Source organism: Lolium perenne, chromosome 2 (genome assembly GCF_019359855.2).
Source record: "Lolium perenne isolate Kyuss_39 chromosome 2, Kyuss_2.0, whole genome shotgun sequence".
Classification (NCBI taxonomy): domain Eukaryota; kingdom Viridiplantae; phylum Streptophyta; class Magnoliopsida; order Poales; family Poaceae; genus Lolium; species Lolium perenne.
Genome location: NC_067245.2, coordinates 182,763,870 through 182,784,155, shown reverse-complemented (window position 1 = coordinate 182,784,155; position 20,286 = coordinate 182,763,870). Strand labels below are relative to the sequence as shown.

Below are 20,286 nucleotides of genomic sequence, written 5' to 3'. Positions count from 1 at the left end.
CACAAGTGTTTGCTTCTTGAGGTGGAGAGAAATAGGTGAACTGACTCAACATAAAAGTAAAAAGAATGGTCCTTCAAAGAGGAAAGCATCGATTGCTATATTTGTGCTAGAGCTTTTATTTTGAAATCATGAAACAATTTTGTCAACGGTAGTAATAAAGCATATGAGTTATGTAAATTATATCTTACAAGTTGCAAGCCTCATGCATAGTATACTAATAGTGCCCGCACCTTGTCCTAATTAGCTTGGACTACCGGATCATCGCAATACACATGTTTTAACCAAGTGTCACAATGGGGTACCTCCATGCCGCCTGTACAAAGGTCTAAGGAGAAAGCTCGCATTTTGGATTTCTCGCTTTTGATTATTCTCAACTTAGACATCCATACCGGGACAACATGGACAACAGATAATGGACTCCTCTTTAATGCATAAGCATGTGGCAACAATTATTATTCTCATATGAGATTGAGGATATATGTCCAAAACTGAAACTTCCACCATGAATCATGGCTTTAGTTAGCGGCCCAATGTTCTTCTCTAACAATATGTATGCTCCAACCATTAAGGTGGTAGATCTCTCTTACTTCAGACAAGACGGACATGCATAGCAACTCACATGATATTCAACAAAGAATAGTTGATGGCGTCCCCAGAAACATGGTTATCGCACAACAAGCAACTTAATAAGAGATAAAGTGCATAAGTACATATTCAATACCACAATAGTTTTTAAGCTATTTGTCCCATGAGCTATATATTGCAAAGGCGAATGATGGAATTTTAAAGGTAGCACTCAAGCAATTTACTTTGGAATGGCGGAGAAATACCATGTAGTGGGTAGGTATGGTGGACACAAATGGCATAGTGGTTGACTCAAGGATTTTGGATGCATGAGAAGTATTCCCTCTCGATACAAGGTTTAGGCTAGCAAGGTTATTTGAAACAAACACAAGGATGAACGGTGCAGCAAAACTCACATAAAAGACATATTGTAAACATTATAAGACTCTACACCGTCTTCCTTGTTGTTCAAAACTCAATACTAGAAATTATCTAGACTTTAGAGAAACCAAATATGCAAACCAAATTAGCAAGCTCTAGGTGTTTCTTCATTAATGGGTGCAAAGTATATGATGCAAGAGCTTAAACATGAGCACAATAATTGCCAAGTATCAAATTATCCTAGACATTTTAGAATTACTACATGTAGCATTTTCCAATTCCAACCATATAACAATTTAACGAAGAAGAAACTTCACCATGAATATTATGAGTAAAGCCTAAGGACATATTTGTCCATATGCAACAGCGGAGCGTGTCTCTCTCCCATACAGTGAATGCTAGGATCCATTTTATTCAAACAAAAACAAAAACAAAAACAAACCGACGCTCCAAGCAAAGTACATAAGATGTGACGGAATAAAAATATAGTTTCAGGGGAGGAACCTGATAATGTTGTCGATGAAGAAGGGGATGCCTTGGGCATCCCCAAGCTTAGACGCTTGAGTCTTCTTAAAATATGCAGGGGTGAACCACCGGGGCATCCCCAAGCTTAAAGCTTTCACTCTCCTTGATCATATTGTATCATACTCCTCTCTTGATCCTTGAAAACTTCCTCCACACCAAACTCGAAACAACTCATTAGAGGGCTAGTGCACAATAAAAATTAACATGTTCAGAGGTGACACAATCATTCTTAACACTTCTGGACATTGCATAAAGCTACTGGACATTAATGGATCAAAGAAATTCATCCAACATAGCAAAAGAGGCAATGCGAAATAAAAGGCAGAATCTGTCAAAACAGAACAGTCCGTAAAGATGGATTTTATTGAGGCACCAGACTTGATCAAATGAAAATGCCCAAATTGAATGAAAGTTGCATACATATCTGAGGATCACTCACGTAAATTGGCATAATTTCTGAGTTACCTACAGAGAATTAGGCCCAGATTCGTGACAGCAAAGAAATCTGTTTCTGCGCAGTAATCCAAATCTAGTATTCACTTTACTATCAAAGACTTTACTTGGCACAACAAAACACAAAACTAAGATAAGGAGAGGTTGCTACAGTAGTAAACAACTTCCAAGACTCAAATATAAAACAAAAATACTGTAGTAAAAACATGGGTTGTCTCCCATAAGCGCTTTTCTTTAACGCCTTTCAGCTAGGCGCAGAAAGTGTATATCAAGTAACATCAAGAGATGAAGCATCAACATCATAATTTGTTCTAATAATAGAATCATAAGGTAACTTCATTCTCTTTCTAGGGAAGTGTTCCATACCTTTCTTGAGAGGAAATTGATATTTAATATTACCTTCCTTCATATCAATAGTAGCACCAACGGTTCGAAGAAAAGGTCTTCCCAATATAATGGGGCAAGATGCATTGCATTCAATATCCAAGACAACAAAATCAACGGGGACAAGGTTATTGTTAACCATAATATGAACATTATCAACTCTCCCCAAAGGTTTCTTTTTAGCATTATCAGCGAGATTAACATCCAAATAACAATTTTTCAATGGTGGCAAGTCAAGCATATCATAGACTTTCTTAGGCATAACAGAAATACTTGCACCAAGATCACATAAAGCATTACAATAAAAATCATTGACCCTCATTTTAATGATGGGTTCCCAACCATCCTCTAGCTTTCTAGGAATAGAAGTTTCAAGTTTTAGTTTCTCTTCTCTAGCTTTTATGAGAGCATTTGTAATATGTTTTGTGAAAGCCAAGTTTACAGCGCTAGCATTGGGACTCTTAGCAAGTTTTTGTAAGAACTTTATAACTTCAGAGATGTGGCAATCATCAAAATCTAAATCATTATGATCTAAAGCAATGGGATCATCATCCCCAATGTTGGAAAAAATTTCAGCAGTTTTATCACAGGCAGTTTCAGCAGTTTTAGCAATTTCAGGCAGTTTTGCGCGCTTTGCACTAGGAGTAGTAACATTGCCAACACCAATTATTTTACCATTAATAGTAGGAGGTGCAGCAACATGTGAATCATTAGCATTGCTAGTGGTGGTAATAGTCCAAACTTTAGCTACATTTTTCTCTTTAGCTAGTTTTTCATTTTCTTCTCTATCCCACCTAGCACGCAATTCAGCCATTAATCTTATATTCTCATTAATTCTAACTTGGATGGCATTTGCTGTAGTAATAATTTTATTTTCAATATCCTCAGGTTTAGCAGCCATTTTATTAATTAAAGAAGATTGTGACACAGACATGTATGAGATTCGGTTTTCAGCATTTGCAAGTTTAGTTTGCAACCCAGAAATCTCCATATTCAGATTTTCAAGTTGATTTCCTATATTCTTCAACAAGGTAGATTGTTCATTCATAGTTTTAGTAAACAATTTATTTTGCTCATATTGTGATTGCATAAAGTTCTTGGTGGATCTTTCAATTTCTAACATCTTTTCCTCATTAGGTGAAACATATCTACCATAAGAGTTACCATTAGCAGGATATGGCCTAGAATTTTGAGCAACCAATGAAGCTAACGGAACTTTATTAGGATCAACATTAGTCCTACCATTCACAAGTATAGACATAATAGCATCAATCTTATCATTCAAGGAAGAGGATTCTTCAACAGAATTTACCTTCTTACCTTGTGGAGCTCTTTCCGTATGCCATTCAGAGTAATTTATCATCATATCATCAAGAAGCTTTGTAGCCACCCCCAAAGTGATGGACATAAAGGTACCTCCAGCAGCTGAATCCAATAAATTCCACGAAGAAAAATTTAGTCCTGCATAGAAGGTTTGGATGATCATCCAAGTAGTCAGTCCATGGGTTGGGCAATTTTTAACCAAAGATTTCATTCTTTCCCAAGCTTGAGCAACATGTTCATTATCCAATTGTTTAAAATTCATTATGCTACTCCTCAAAGATATAATTTTAGCAGGGGGATAATATCTACCAATAAAAGCATCCTTGCATTTAGTCCAGGAATCAATACTATTCTTAGGTAGAGATAGCAACCAATCTTTAGCTCTTCCTCTTAATGAGAAAGGAAACAATTTCAATTTAATAATATCACCATCTACATCCTTATACTTTTGCATTTCACATAGTTCAACAAAGTTATTGAGATGGGCAGCAGCATCATCAGAACTAACACCAGAAAATTGCTCTCGCATAACAAGATTCAAGAAAGGTGTTTAATTTCAAAGAATTCTGCTGTAGTAGCAGGTGGAGCAATAGGTGTGCATAAGAAATCATTATTATTTGTGGTTGTGAAGTCACACAACTTAGTATTTTCAGGGGTGGCCATTTTAGCAGTAGTAAATAAAGCAAACTAGATAAAATAAATGCAAGTAAACTAATTTTTTTGTGTTTTTGATATAGAGTGCAAGACAGTAAATAAAGTAAAGCTAGCAACTAATTTTTTTGTGTTTTGATATAATTCAGCAAACAAAGTAGTAAATAAAATAAAGCAAGACAAAAACAAAGTAAAGAGATTGGGAAGTGGAGACTCCCCTTGCAACAGTAGTCTTGATCTCCCCGCTCAACTACGGCGCCGAGAAATTTCTTTAGCGTGCGATTGACGTGGGAGATAGAAATCTTTGTGGTGTAACTTTTCTTTAGGTCCCCGGCAACGGCACCAGAAATTTGCTTGATGTGTGTAGTTGACACGTCCGTTGGGAACCCCAAGAGGAAGGTGTGATGCGCACAGCGGCAAGTTTCCCTCAGTAAGAAACCAAGGTTTAATCGAACCAGTAGGAGTCAAGAAGCACGTTGAAGGTTGATGGCGGCGGGATGTAGTGCGGCGCAACACCAGAGATTCCGGCGCCAACGTGGAACCTGCACAACACAACCAAAGTACTTTGCCCCAACGAAAGTGAGGTTGTACACAGTTACTGTCATACAGAATGAAAAAGAAATGGGATGCTTCATTCAAAGCTTGGCTGCAGAGTCTTCCTTAGTCTCCTAGTTTTTTTGCTCTTTTCTTTTTCTTTCTTTATTTTTTCATCTTTGTATACCTTGTACATCTGGTTTCCTTTTATATTTAATTATTAATAAAAATTGCAGTGGGGATTTTCCCCACTGTTTAACCCTCAAAAAAAACAGTGAGGTTGTCAATCTCACCGGCTTGCTGTAACAAAGGATTAACCGTATTGTGTGGAAGATGATTGTTTGCAAGAAAACAGTAAAACAAGTATTGCAGTAGATTGTATTTCAGATGTAAAGAATAGGACCGGGGTCCACAGTTCACTAGAGGTGTCTCTCCCATAAGATAAAAGCATGTTGGGTGAACAAATTACAGTCGGGCAATTGACAAATAGAGAGGGCATAACAATGCACATACATGACATGATAAATATAGTGAGATTTAATTGGGCATTACGACAAAGTACATAGACCGCTATCCAGCATGCATCTATGCCTAAAAAGTCCACCTTCAGGTTATCATCCGAACCCCTTCCAGTATTAAGTTGCAAAACAACAGACAATTGCATTAAGTATGGTGCGTAATGTAATCAATAACTACATCCTTAGACATAGCATCAATGTTTTATCCCTAGTGGCAACAGCACATCCACAACCTTAGAACTTTCTGTCACTGTCCCAGATTCAATGGAGGCATGAACCCACTATCGAGCATAAATACTCCCTCTTGGAGTTAAGAGCAAAAACTTGGCCAGAGCCTCTACTAATAACGGAGAGCATGCAAGATCATAAACAACACATAGGTAATAACTTGATAATTAACATAACATAGTATTCTCTATCCATCGGATCCCGACAAACACAACATATAGCATTACAGATAGATGATCTTGATCATGTTAGGCAGCTCACAAGATCCAACAATGAAGCACAATGAGGAGAAGACAACCATCTAGCTACTGCTATGGACCCATAGTCCAGGGGTGAACTACTCACTCATCACTCCGGAGGTGACCATGGCGGTGAAGAGTCCTCCGGGAGATGAATCCCCTCTCCGGCAGGGTGCCGGAGGAGATCTCCAGAATCCCCCGAGATGGGATTGGCGGCGGCGGCGTCTCAGTAAGGTTTTCCGTATCGTGGCTCTCGGTACTGGGGGTTTCGCGACGGAGGCTATTTGTAGGCAGAAGGGCAGGTAAAGAGGCGGCACGAGGGGCCCACACCATAGGTCGGCGCGGCCAGGGCCTGGGCCGCGCCGCCCTGGTGTGTCGCCACCTCGTGGCCCCACTTCGACTCCCCTTCGGTCTTCTGGAAGCTTCGTGGCAAAATAGGACCCTGGGCGTTGATTTCGTCCAATTCCGAGAATATTTCGTTACTAGGATTTCTGAAACCAAAAACAGCAGAAAACAGCAACTGGTTCTTCGGCATCTTGTTAATAGGTTAGTTCCAGAAAATGCACTAATATGACATAAAGTGTGCATAAAACATGTAGATATCATCAATAATGTAGCATGGAACACAAGAAATTATCGATACGTCGGAGACGTATCAACGCCCAGGGTCTTATTTTTCCACGGAGCTTCCAGAAGACCGAAGAGCATACGAAGTGGGGCCACAAGGGGCCGTAACCATAGGGCGGCGCGGCCAGCATAGGGCCCGCGCTGGCCTATGGTGTGGGGCCCCTGCGCCGCCTCCAACTCTGCCCTTCCGCCTACTTAAACTCTCCATCGTGAAAACCCTATTACCGAGAGCCACGATACGGAAATACTTCCAGAGATGCCGCCGCCGCCAATCCCATCTTGGGGGATTCAGGAGATCGCCTCCGGCACCCTGCCGGAGAGGGGAATCATCACCGGAGGGCTCTACATCACCATGCCCGCCTCCGGATTGATGTGTGAGTAGTTCATCCTTGGACTATGGGTCCATAGTAGTAGCTAGATGGTTGTCTTCTCCTCATTGTGCTATCATGTTAGATCTTGTGAGCTGCCTATCATGATCAAGATCATCTATTTGTAATGCTACATGTTGTGTTTGTTGGGATCCGATGAATATTGAATACTATGTCAAGTTGATTATCAATCTATCATATATATGTTGTTTATGTTCTTGCATGCTCTCCGTTGCTAGTAGAGGCTCTGGCCAAGTTGATACTTGTGACTCCAAGAGGGAGTATTTATGCTCGATAGTGGGTTCATGCCTCCATTGAATCTGGGACAGTGACAGAAAATTCTAAGGTTGTGGATGTGCTGTTGCCACTACGGATAAAACATCAATGCTTTGTCTAAGGATATTTGTGTTGATTACATTACGCACCATACTTAATGCAATTGTCTGTTGTTTGCAACTTAATACTGGAAGGGGTGTGGATGCTAACCCGAAGGTGGACTTTTTAGGCATAGATGCATGCTGGATAGCGGTCTATGTACTTTGTCGTAATGCCCTGATTAAATCTCATAGTAATCATCATGATATGTATGTGCATCTCTATTTATCAATTGCCCAACTGTAATTTGTTCACCCAACATGCTATTTATCTTACGGGAGAGACACCACTAGTGAACTGTGGACCCCGGTCCATTCTTTACATCTGAATACAATCTACTGCAATCATTGTTCTCTACTGTTCTTCGCAAACAAACATCATCTTCCACACTATACATTTAATCATTTGTTTACAGCAAGCCGGTGAGATTGACAACCTCACTGTTACGTTGGGGCAAAGTATTTTGATTGTGTTGTGCAGGTTCCACGTTGGCGCCGGAATCCCTGGTGTTGCGCCGCACTACACTCCGTCACCAATGACCTTCACGTGGCCCTTGACTCCTACTGGTTCGATAAACCTTGGTTTCTTACTGAGGGAAAACTTGCTACTGTACGCATCACACCTTCCTCTTGTGGTTCCCAACGGACGTGTGCTTCACGCGTTATTAGTAGACTGACCCAGGCATTTGTTCTCACCTTTACCATTAAGGTAGACTATTCCGAACAATTCTTATGCCCTGTCCTATACACTATAGATAGACTAACCTGGACAACCCTTACAATCCATCATAGACCTTTAATAAGTCTGCCCTCTCCTATATCGATTGGTAGACTGTTTCGAACCACCGTCCTCACCTTTACCAATGGATACACTGCTACAGGCAACCCTTATCACTAGTCTGTTGATATGCAAGAGGGAAAAGATACAACTGACTTCCCCAGAGCCATTATAGATCTCATGGTTAATGCGAAATGTATGACGCTAGAATCACTAGACGGCATTGGTGATTAGTCCTAGATGAATAGAACCCTTGCAATGGAACCTCCACCATCAACACATACCATGGTTCCATTGCCAACCACATGGTCGTATTCATAGTTGGAAAAGTAACATTTTATTTTCAATGCAGGAATTATAAGTATATAGCTTTGCGAGTAAATTGATAGAAAGTAATCAAGATGGAATGAGCAAGAGTGAACTTGCCTGGTGATTGCGAGATAGTGCAGTTGGATGGTTTGGATGGAACCTGGACCTCGGGTTCTGTAAAGAAGCATCATTATCCGGTAAGGACAATGTTAAAAAATCCAAATAATGCATGAACGGGTGTATTATTTTATGTTGAATCCCTTTCCCCAAAGTATTTATTAAATTTGGATGGTTTGGATTTAATTGAAATATTTATGCCTTTGGCAGTAATTGATAACCCTTTTGTTTATTTTCTTGTAAAAGAAGAAAGTTTAGAATTAATAGAATTTTACTTTAGAAAATATTAACCTTATTTGAAAAGGTCAATAATAATAGAATGTTTCCCTTTTTTGGAAATATTGAGTTTTGGAAATATTAGATTATTTGGAATTTTCCTTGATTTTATATATCCAAGGAAAATTGCAAATTTGAATTTTCTATTTAAAATTCATATCCAAAATTCTTAAATTTGAATTCCCATTGTTTATTTCATTACACATTTTATTTTGGTTAAGGAATATTTTCTATGAAGTATTCATATTTTTCTTGAATTTTTGGAGGTATTTATAATTTATTTACAATTTTTAAAGTGTAGGGTTTGAATTTAAATTTGAATTCAAATTAAACCTAAACGAAATTACCAAAATACCCCCCTAGGTCCCACTGGTCAGTCCAGATGGGTTGGACCGGACCAACTCGGCCCGAAACGACCGCACCGGCCCACTCCACTCCCCTCGCCCGTGTCTAACCCGAACCCTAATCGCTCAGGCGATACCGTGGCGATGGCATCGCCGCCACCGTCGCCGCCATGCTCCGGCCAGCTCCGATCGTCTCCGGCCACGCCACCGACAGCGCTCGAACCGCCACACGATGATCTATCGATCTGTCCACGTGGTTTCATCGATTTCTTCCCCTTCCTCCAGATTGCCACCACGCAAGATCTGGAGACAAATCGCCTCCGACGATTGGCTGCCTCCAGCGGTTGTGGTCGCCGCCGTAGCCTCTCGCGTGCTCCTGGGACTGTCCTGGCGCGGGTGATTCCCTAGCATCGCCTGTGCCGTCATCCCCAGGTGCGGTGCTGCCCGTGGAGTTCGTCGGCATCCACCCTGGACTTGCAGCTGCTACGGCCGCGCGGGCACTGCCTCGCCATGCCGTAGCCTCTGCTTCCAGGCGCAGGTATGACCTCCAGGTCCTCCTTCTCCCTCTCATATCCTTGCCTATGTGCCTCCATGCTCTGATCCTCTCCTATGCTCTTCTCTTGTTCTTCCCAAGCCTCCTGATGATACAAAGATCATACATGATCTTGTTGTTGATGCCATTGCATCCCCTTCTTCTTCCTTGTGTGCTCTGGCCAGCCAAACCCTTACTGCTTCCTGGCCAAGGCTATGCTGCTGTTGTGCTATGCATGGCCATTGATGCTCTGCTCCATTTACTACTGTTATGCCATGCCATGCTATGCTATGTGATGCTTGATGTGCTGCCTAAGCTTACTGGTACCCTATTCTTGCTTGTCTAGGCTTTCTGCCATGCCATTGTATTGTTGGTGGTGCTTACAGTCAATATTGGCCAATATCCTAGCACTAGTGGTGCTTGTGAGGTGCTCCTGTGTCTTGCACATGATCCAATGATCCATTGGATCAATGAATCCAAGTGGTCAAGCCCTCTGTCTTGCTTGGCTGCTGCTCTAGCCATTGGCTAAGCACTCCAGCTCTTGCTGGTTGCCAAATGGTTAGCCTGTGATGCTTATTAGTGATTAACCGTCCCTCTAAATAGATTGTGATGCTACTGGTGCTCTACCAATGGCTTCTATGCATGCTTAATGGATGATTGAGTTACTTATGCTTGCACTAATGCTTGGTTAATTAGTTTTGGTAGCCAAATAGACATTACTGAAGCAGTTGCTTCAGTAATCCTTCTCTGCATGTCATGTTGTTGCCATGTATTGCTTTCTGTCAGTTAGTCTTGGATGAACCATGTGTTGGTTATGATTCAACTGTACGAGTTGTTGCTTAAATGAATTACAACAGGATTTGGAATAATTATTCTTGTCTGAACCTGTGTGGTGATGAAGACAATATGCCTGTGTGGCTTTGTTTGCTTGCTGGGCTAGTATGTGACCTTAGTAGCTTTCTATTGCCTCTGGTTGCATCCTATTTGGCTATTTGGGAGATTTTATGAAAATATAAATAAACTCCACAGTTGGGAATCATCTATATGAATGCCCTGTGTTGATTTTAATGAAAAATGGGTGAATCTGATGGTTTAACACAGCAGATGGAGCTAGGTTAGTTAGTTGGCTACTGTTCTAGGGTTTTAGTGACTTGGATGGCTAGTACTGAATACTTAAGCATATCCAGTGACTATCTTCTTTAGTTCTTGGTTTGGCCTCTTCTTCCTGGCATCACTTGGTAAATACAGTGATGATATACCCAGTGGAGCATCTGCTCCACACCAAGTGTGTATGAGCATGCTTATGATGGATTGGATCATGAGATCCATCCAGGTTGGATGTATACCTTGCTCCAGCTCCTAGAAAGATATTTTGTGTTGTTGTAGTGCTTCTGGATGTTTGATTTGGTTAATCCCTTCACCTCCTAGCTCCTGGTTGATCAACTCCTTTGGTCACCATGATATATGGATGGTTGGTTGGGTTTTGGTGCTTGGTTTCTCTGGATAAATGTATGGAAATGCTTTACTGGTGGTTCTATAGCTGTTCTTGTTGTTCTTCCTTGATGAACTGATGATCCATCCCTATCTCTAAGTATTGTGCTGTTTATAGCACCATATGCTGGGCTCCTTGGTCAACAGCACATGTGTGTGTTGTGCTGTCCTGAGCTCCTCCATTGCTCATGATGGTGAACTGCTGTTGCATTCCCCCTTGTCCTGGGTTGGGACTTGATCCCTGCCTTGCCATGGCTTATCACCTCAATTTCCCTTTCTTTTTACTGCCAAGTGTCAATGACACTTGGTACTGGACATATTCTTCTTTTTGCTTATGTTCTACAGGTTTTCAAGATCAATCAAGCTATGGAGATTGACAAGATGAAGAATGGATGAAGATTTTAGTTTAGAATAAATTCAGTTGATGTAATATTTATTTTCTGTAAGGTTATTATTCATTCATTCTTGTATATTGGATATTGTAATGACAATGTAACTATACGTACATGATCAATAAAGCTCAAGTTTTGTTTAATGAGCTTTTGTAATTATTTTATATTCACTTTTGAATATTTTGTACAAGTGTGATGTGTTATGAATTCAATAATTCATTTGTGTGTTGTTTACTTTATACTTTATTTGTTTTATGAATTCATTTTGAAATGCAAATCAAATCTTCTCCCAAAACCCTAGTTTGAAAAGAGGTCATGTCGAAATTCATAACACCCCCCTTTGCTCTAACCCTAATAGCAACGAGAGAGAAACCTCGATCCCTCTTAGGTTTTATTCAATAAAAGCACAAAAATTTCCCCCGTTTTGCGATGAAATGCACATCTCATTTCTAAATTTACCCTTCGTTGATCCTATGTTCTGGGATATTACAGAAATATTCTCGGAATTGGACGAAACAAAAGCCGAAGTCAATATTTTACCGAAACAAAGACGAAGTCCAGAGGGGGGTCGAAGAAGTGCCACATGGCGGCCAGACCACATCTTGGCGCGGCCTGGCCTGGGCCTGCGCCAAGGGGTGGTGTGGGCCCCCCAGGCACCCCACCGACCTAAATCCTCTACCTATTTATACATCTTCTCGGGAAAACCCTAGATACATGAGGCTCCATCCATGAAAAGTTCCGTCGCGGCCGCCATCGCAAAACCCATCTCGGGGGGTTCTGAAGCTCTTCCCGGCACCCTGCCGGAGGGGGAAATCATCGCCATGCCCGCCTCCGAAGTGATGCGTGAGTACTTCATCCCTAGACTATGGATAGTAGGTTCATGCCTCTAGTAATCTGGGAGAGTGACAGTAACTTCTAAGATTGTAGATGTGTTGTTGCTACTAGGGAGAAAACAACAATGTTTTATCCAAGGGTAATTCTATTGTTTACTTTACACACATTGCTTAATGCGATAATCTGTTGCTTGCAACTTAATACTGAAAGGGGTTCGGACGATAACCGAAGGTGGATTATTATTCATAGACGTAGTTGGATTACGGTCTATGTATTATGTTGTAATGCCCAAACAAATCTCATAGTAATCATCTTGTCATGTATGGTCGATATTATGTCAATTGCCCAACTCTAGTTTGTTTACCCAACATGCTATTTATCTTTATGGAGAGACACCTCTAGTGAACTGTGGACCCCGGTCCATTTCCTTTACACTGATAAATTCATCTAATGCAATCTTTTTCTGTTTACTTTATGCAAACATCTCTTTCCACTCGATACGTCTAATCATTTGTGTTCAGCAAACTGATGAGATTGACAACCTCACTGCAAGTTGGGGCAAAGTACTTTGGTTGTGTTGTGTACAGGTTCCCTGTTGTTTCTAACGCCAGTAGTGCGCCCTGCCACTAGTCAGCTAGCAACACCTTCAGAAGTCACTCCTTTCTCCTACCGGTCGATTAAACCTAGGTTTTGTACTGAGGGAAAACTTGCTGCTGTGCTCATCACACCTTCCTCTTGGGTTTTGCCAACCGCTTCCACAACAACGCTCAGCAAGATTGTCTGGCGCCATCACTGGAGCACCATCAGTCCGCAAATTGCTCCTGTGAGGAATGGGTTTCAGTCACGGAATTGGAAGGGCAGATGGTGTTGTCCCGGGGCTGGCATGGCTTTGTCGTGGGTCATGGCCTGCAGCTCAATGACATGTTAGTGTTCAACATGAAGTACCACGGCCTCCAAGTGAAGATCTACAAGGCTGAGTCATCCACTTTAATTCTGTACTTATGTTCTCGCCACTCCTAGGTGTCCAGCCCTGTATGCATCCTGCATGCTGTTAGTTATGGTTATGGTGTGCACAGTTGAACTTCATTGTATTTTGATAAGGGATATGGTGTATTCCCCTAATGTAATTAGTATGTAGGGGCCCCATGGATGCCCTTGATATGAGGTTGAAGTACTGTCATATTTTGTTTATTATGTGGAGTGTACATGAACCGAGGTGTTGGTGTTGATGTAAGCAATCCTAGGTCTTAATGAACCTGCTGCCCCTAATTCATGTGGTGTATTAAGTATAGGTACTATATCTGGCAACAATTATTAGTTAGCCATTTTGCTATACCTTATCAATATAATAGCCGGTGTAGATTAAATATAGAAATTGTCTATAGTTTATGTATTGCCCTTACTCCTCATGTTTTTATTTTTTATTTTTTATGTTACCTTACTCCTCATGTTGTTATTCTTGCTGGTGCTGTAGGCAGAGCTGTATGTAGTGGACCTCATGCTGCTGAGGAGGCCAAACTAGAGAACCAACTATGTGTTCATGCTAGACGGGCCACCATATGTTGTCCTCAAACCTGATTGTGTAAACCCAATTGCCCTTAGTTATTTAGGCCCAGTAATTTCCTCAGCGTGTCTTGTTTCAACCTTAATAGGCCTTGGGCCCAGTAATTTCCTGTGCGTCTATTGTTTTGACCTAAATAAATTGGCCTTGGGCCCAGTAATTTAGTCTGCATGTCTTGTTTCGACCTAAATAAATTGGCATTGGGCATTTAGTCAGCCAATCTGGCCCAAGGACACCTCGACGCGTAGCTGACAGGTGGAACACCTAGTGAATCCAATAGGTCCCACGGCTACATGTGGGCCCGATGGAAATGCAACCTGGGACCCACAAGGTTATGACATGTGGGTCCACAAGTTCTGACATACTGGGTCCAAACTCCGACAAGTTCTGACCAGACATGTGGAGCCCATGTTGGTGGTACTGACATGTCTGGTCCACTTCGCATGCCTGGAGGCTATCGGGATGGGCAGCCCCATGCAGGAGGGTCGTGTCGGTACCTGACATGCGGGCACGAGTGCTGTAGGTCAGGTACATGTGTGCACACAATGGCTACATATATGGGTCCAGTGTTGCAGGCCTTGGACTGTTGTGCGAGCAATAGAAAAGTACGTGAACAGAAGTGTGCAGAGTGTGGGTCAGGTGTGTCCACCGGCCTGAAGCCTAGCTGTTGCGACGACCCCCTACTACCTTTGCAATTCGGGCCGCCCACCACCCGCGACGCTCATTTCTGTACAATCGTCGATGTTTAGAGCTCGCCTGTCACTAACGTTTGGGGCCAAGCGGCCCAAAATGCCACATGTGACGCGAAAACGCGGTACCGTCAGAGAAAAAGACATTTGCTGACGGATTTCTCAAACGCCAGCCCCATACCGTCATTGAAGCTCCAGTTGTTTGTAGTGTTACCTTGCCCTTTTTGAGTCCCGTAGCTCCTGAAAATTCAAAAATACTAACAGAGGGTGTTTTCTGCCACACAGAGTTAGAACCAGAGGAGAGGGGATTGTTTAGAAAATCCCCGAAAACAATATAAAATATGAAAATAACATTATATAAGATGCAAATATGTGGTAATATGTGGCAATAAACTACAAAGTTCATGTATGCATTTTACATCCATCACATGGTGCATCAACAACCACGGTTGGACCTCAACTTCGTCCCCCATGGTGACTTTTTTTGTAGTGATTATTGGTGGGTCCCACCTATGTTAGCCTTTTCCTCATATGTAATATTTGTGGGGTAACAATAGGTTAGTCTCATGAGCATGGTTTCACTTGCCATATTTATATTTTTTTCACTGACTCGGGGTGGGACCAAAAGTCCATGTCACCACAATGGAAGCTATCTAGGAAGGTCTATTCACTTCTCCTCCACCATGTTTCTCCATCCACAACAATCAACATGAGTCCTCTATTGGCGACAGTGAGAACACCTTACTCCATGTTTTGGAGGGAACCAAATTATGAATGGCGAACGTACTAGCAATCTAAGAAAGGTTTTGTTGCCCCTCCCATGGGCGACGAAACAAGTGGACATGAGTTGTTGGCACTGATGATAGAAATGGAAACTGTAACGGCAAGAAATAGTAATTACGAAGTGTAATATTGCCACCCATGAGCGGAGCGAGAAACCTTCCATATTTGGGACCATAGTCCACCGAGGAATTCCCACTCCTCCTCTTGAGGCTCCCATACCTTATAAATTGTTCCTCCTACAAGTCCTTGAGGCCATTGACTATCCCCACGGATATTTGGCATATATATTGCTTTGCCTACACTAATCTGAGGAAGCCACTCTTCTTGGGATTGGAAAGGTGGGGTTTCCAGGGTGTTTTGGGTGTTCTTCTTGGGGTTTTATGTACTGTTTATGTTTGTTTTTTTGATTTTTTTTTGCTTTTTCGCCCGTGTTGGTTGGAAGAGCTAGACCAGGAGGCATAATGGTCAGTGGTAACCAAAGGAAGGGGAAGGAGGTGACACTGGTGGAAGATAAGTTCCCACAGGGGATGCGCGTGCTCGTAGTCGATGATAACCCTGTCTGCCTCAAGGTCCTTGAGGTGCTCTTACGGTCCTGCAAATACAAACGTGAGCTCGAATGTCCCTCCCCAACCTTGCCAAAATTCTGCCATTACTATTAATGGCCATATATTTTTTCTTCTCTGGGTGTAGCAACGATGGTGATGGATGCAAGCACAACGATGAAGATGTTGAAGGAGGGAGGGGAGGAGAAGATTGACCTAGTGATCACCACTGTGCGCATGCAAAACATGGATGGATTCGACTTCCTGGAGTTCATCAACCTCGAGATGGACCTTCCTGTCATCGGTAACAACACTATTTTTCTCTAGATGTCCATCTTTGCCATCTTGTGTTTTAACTAGATGTTTGCTACCTGGTTGTGATAGCCAGCTCATGGTCTTTAATACGTTTTACTCATGGTTGATGGGTTTAGCGATGTTTCTAAATATTGCAGTACTGTGATAAATGATACATTTGGAAGGATGCTTGCATATATGGTAGTACATTTATTAGTTTTTATTTTGTATAGCACATGTGATCCTCTATATCTAGAAGGATCCCAGGGGCCACGTACCTGCACATATGTACTGTTGTGTGTGTGCTCTATTTTTGGTAGAAAAATATAAATAAGTTAGTTCTAATTTGACCTACGAATGAGATCCATATCCAATCTAACTATTCGTCTCTTATACCGAATGGCTAGTGGGGGAGCCAAGCGAGGCAGTGTGACATATAACTTAGGTGGCACTACCATATCATGAGGGCTGGGTGGCACAAGATATAATGACTGATTTAAGAGGAGACGTGGTACTAGTGGTTGTGTTTAGGAGGCACGGGAGGTGGGGATGGTATGTCAGTATTATACTTCAGTACAAGATTTGGATCCTCATTTTGTTAGAAAAATCTAACAAATGGGATCCCATTTTAATTTGAACCAACATGATCCCATATAACAGTTAAGCCATAGATCAGATGGCTAGTGGGGGAAGTGGAGAATGAGGAGGCGGTGCACATGTGATTAAGGTGGGTGTGAAGGATGTTTTGTGGTTCATGATGGAATAGAGGATATCCGAAGGTTGTAAGGTTATGTGGATGGGGAGATAGTGGTAATGGTTGCGGTTAGGAGGCATGCATGGGAGGTGGTAGATGATCTAGTAGTAGTTAATTTCTATACAAGATTATGATCCCAAATTTAGGACATAATTTAATAAACTAGATCATATTTATACGCAAAAACATGACCAATCTAGCTACTTGTTTTCCCATTAGATGGGATGGCCATCAGGGCGATGGTGCAGTTGCACATGAGTTAGTTTAGGACTTAGGAGGGGTGGTTTATGAGCACCACTATGGGCAACCAAACGAGATAGGCGGGGCTGGCAAAATTCATACCAAGGAGTTGGCATTGATATTTTTTAGGAGGTTTGGAAAGTTGCATGGTGAAAGACTGTGTGGATCTAGCCTTTCGTGGATGATGGATGAGTAGATGTTGGTGAGAGAGATTATGCGAGGATGCCTAATGCATGGAGGGATGCATCCATGGCTAGAGAGAGGTGGTTGTTTGACATATATGTATTGTAGTTTGCACCTTTTATTATGATTCTTTTCTATTGAAGATGGCCCATACAACTAGAGAGGCTCATATCCGACTCATGGCATCTTCCCTAAAGAATACTTATGCAAGGAGAGACTTGGGCCCACACTAAAGTACGCTGGCCCTAGAGGGAGTCCACGACCAATACACCAGAGGATACTTGACGTCGAAGACAAGTCATCGTAGTCCTATTCGAATAGAGATTTTGTGACCTATAATTACTCGGAATACCTTGTAAGCTCTATATTTGACATAGGCATCCCAAATGGGCCTGCCGAAGATGGTACCCGGGGTTTACTGGAAGCCCAATACCCGAAGAATAAGAAGATTCGGGAGCCCAAGATTTACTAAGGAAAGATAGAGTTGTAATAGGAAGTGTTGTTTGTAATCTGGCGGGATGAGTTAGAAACCGTCCCGGACTCTGTAAACTTGTATAGCACGAATCCCTCGGCTTCACCTCATAAAAAGGGGGAGTCGAGGGACAAAGAATCAATCGAATCATTGTCTGCAAACCCTAGTTTTCATAGTCATCGAGTACTTTTCGGCTGAAACCTTCGAGATCTACTTGCCCTCTACTTCTAACTAAACCCTAGCCTACAATCCATAGGCATTGACAAGTTAATCCCTTGTCAATTGGCGCCGTCTGTGGGAATTAGAGGCGTAAGGAGCTGATCTCGATGGCACGCTCAAGATCTTCGACATCGTCAACCGCAAGCAACACAATGGATCGAGGTAAACAGATCGCTACTGGTCTTGTCGATTTTGTACCTCACCCACCCTCCCGTTTGGATGCATATGCGTATCTGGCGGAGCCCATGGAGATGACGTTCGGAAGGTTCCACTTTCGCGTCGAGAAGGAAGGATCGTATCGTGTCGAAATTCCGATTTCGTCGGGATCATCAGTGGCCGATTCCGATTTTTCAAGCTATGCATCGTCAAACGAGTCGGGGAGAAGAAGAAACCTCGGCGACACGCTACGTCGATGTCGAGCAAGAGAGAAACTCGCCAAGATCTTCAACGACATATCGTTTGAGTCATCTGCGGACTCGTATATAAGCGATGGCTCAAGCGATGTCGGCGATCATGACTTCATCGACAAATCTCTCTCGGTGGGCTAGGTCTTCATCAATCTCATCGATGATGTCACCAAACCCAACATAGATCTGAGTACAAGGTATCATCAGATTTACGCCATTGAAGGTCTAGAGGAGACATCTGAGGCTTTCGACGGTTTGGGAAATCCATGCGTCGATCCCTCCAATCGGCGACCAGGGATGGGCTACCCATACGTCGGGCCAGCGCCGCGAGATAGAGTTCAACTTTCACAAGCAGCGTGGGACAGAGCTGCGAGAGCTATGAACGGCACGGAACCAATGGCTACCACAGCCACACGGAAGAATTGCAAGCATATCAATATAGGCTCGCACGAGCTGCCAGGGAATTGGAAAAGCAGACAAATTGAGTTGAACAGAGAAAGGAGGCAGCTTCGCATCCGGCAGGAGAAGGGCAGATCTAAGTCGACAATCTAGAACTACGGGTGATAGCCATCGGGAGGCGCGGAACAGAGCAAGATCAAGGCTGCAACACATACCCGAGGCGTAAAGAGAACACTTGGTTCAAAACCTCGACATGTCCTTTATGTCGATAGATACAAGAGGAAACATCATCCCTAAGACACCAGAGGCTGGGTATATGGCGACACATGCTTTTATCCTTGCATCTAAACCACCTCCGGGTGACCCAAGGGAAACACTGTACAATATGGCGGTAGCAGGAGTTGGAGCTATGGGGACAGCGTTTATATCAACGCCTCCCGAAGGAGTGGCAAGGCAAAATAGTCCGCGACCCGCAGCAGCAACAACGGCAGCACTCGAAGGGCCAAGTGGAGCAAGAGACACGGCAGCACAAGCAAGAGTCGACGGAGCGCGGCAAAACGAAGGGATCATCGGCAATCCCCGACCTCGACGACGAAGATCGGTGCGGCTTACCCTGCTTCTCGAGGCGAGTCCGAAAAACGCGAGTCCCCTCGGGATTCAAGTTACCCGATAATTTCAAGAAATTCGACGGCCTTCAAGATCCGGAGGATTGGCTAGTCGACTATCTGGAGACGGTGAAGCTGACAGGAGGAACTAGGGCAACAGCCATGCAAAGCATCCAGGTGCACCTGAGTGGTGCCGCACGATCATGGATAAAGAAACTCGCTCCAGGATCCATCGACAGTTGGGAAAGTTTCGAGGACGTGTTCGTCAAGAACTTCAGATCCACGTGCAAAAAACCCGCATCGTTAGAGGAGTTGAGAGCGTGTCGACAAAAGCCAGATGAGCCAATGAGAAAGTACATCCAGAGATGGAATATCATCAAAAACTCGGCGAGAAAACCTCTCTGACGAGAGAGCAATAGATGCGTTTGTCGCAGGAGTCAGGCGTGGAGACTTTGTCGAGGATTTGGGAAGGACCAATCCAAGAACAGTATCCGCGTTAATGGAGATAGCAAATAAATGGGCAGATGGAGAAGACGCTGTCCACAACAAACGACACAGTCGCCGGAGGAGGACCGTGGTCGAAACTATCAACCGAGGCGAAGATTTCCTCGGACGTACCGTAACTACGACGCTCCAGGACAAATTTCGGCAGGTTTCGGACAAATACAGGAGGCAATAGAGATGATTACCAGAGAAGCAGTGAACAGCGAGGTGATAATAGGGATGATTCACGCAACAGGCAAAATAGTGGGCCGAGGTTTCCAAGACCTTTCGTGTCCCCCGAGGAAATGCTGAACGGACCGTGCCAGATGCACTTCTTCCTCGACAGCAACGGGAAAAGACAGTCAGGGCACCTGCAGAAAGACTGTCGAAATTTTCGAGCAATGTTCGGATAC

The 20,286-nt window shown here is 43.0% G+C and overlaps 1 protein-coding gene across 1 annotated transcript; it reads left to right on the top strand.

Annotated features, from left to right (window-relative positions):
* Positions 1–15,736: 15,736 nt before the first annotated feature.
* LOC139835683 (two-component response regulator ORR25-like) lies at positions 15,737–16,144 on the top strand. Its single transcript, XM_071825542.1, has 2 exons — positions 15,737–15,881; positions 15,966–16,144. The coding sequence occupies exons 1-2, from the start codon at positions 15,737–15,739 to the stop codon at positions 16,142–16,144; spliced, it is 324 nt and encodes a 107-aa protein (XP_071681643.1).
* Positions 16,145–20,286: the final 4,142 nt, after the last annotated feature.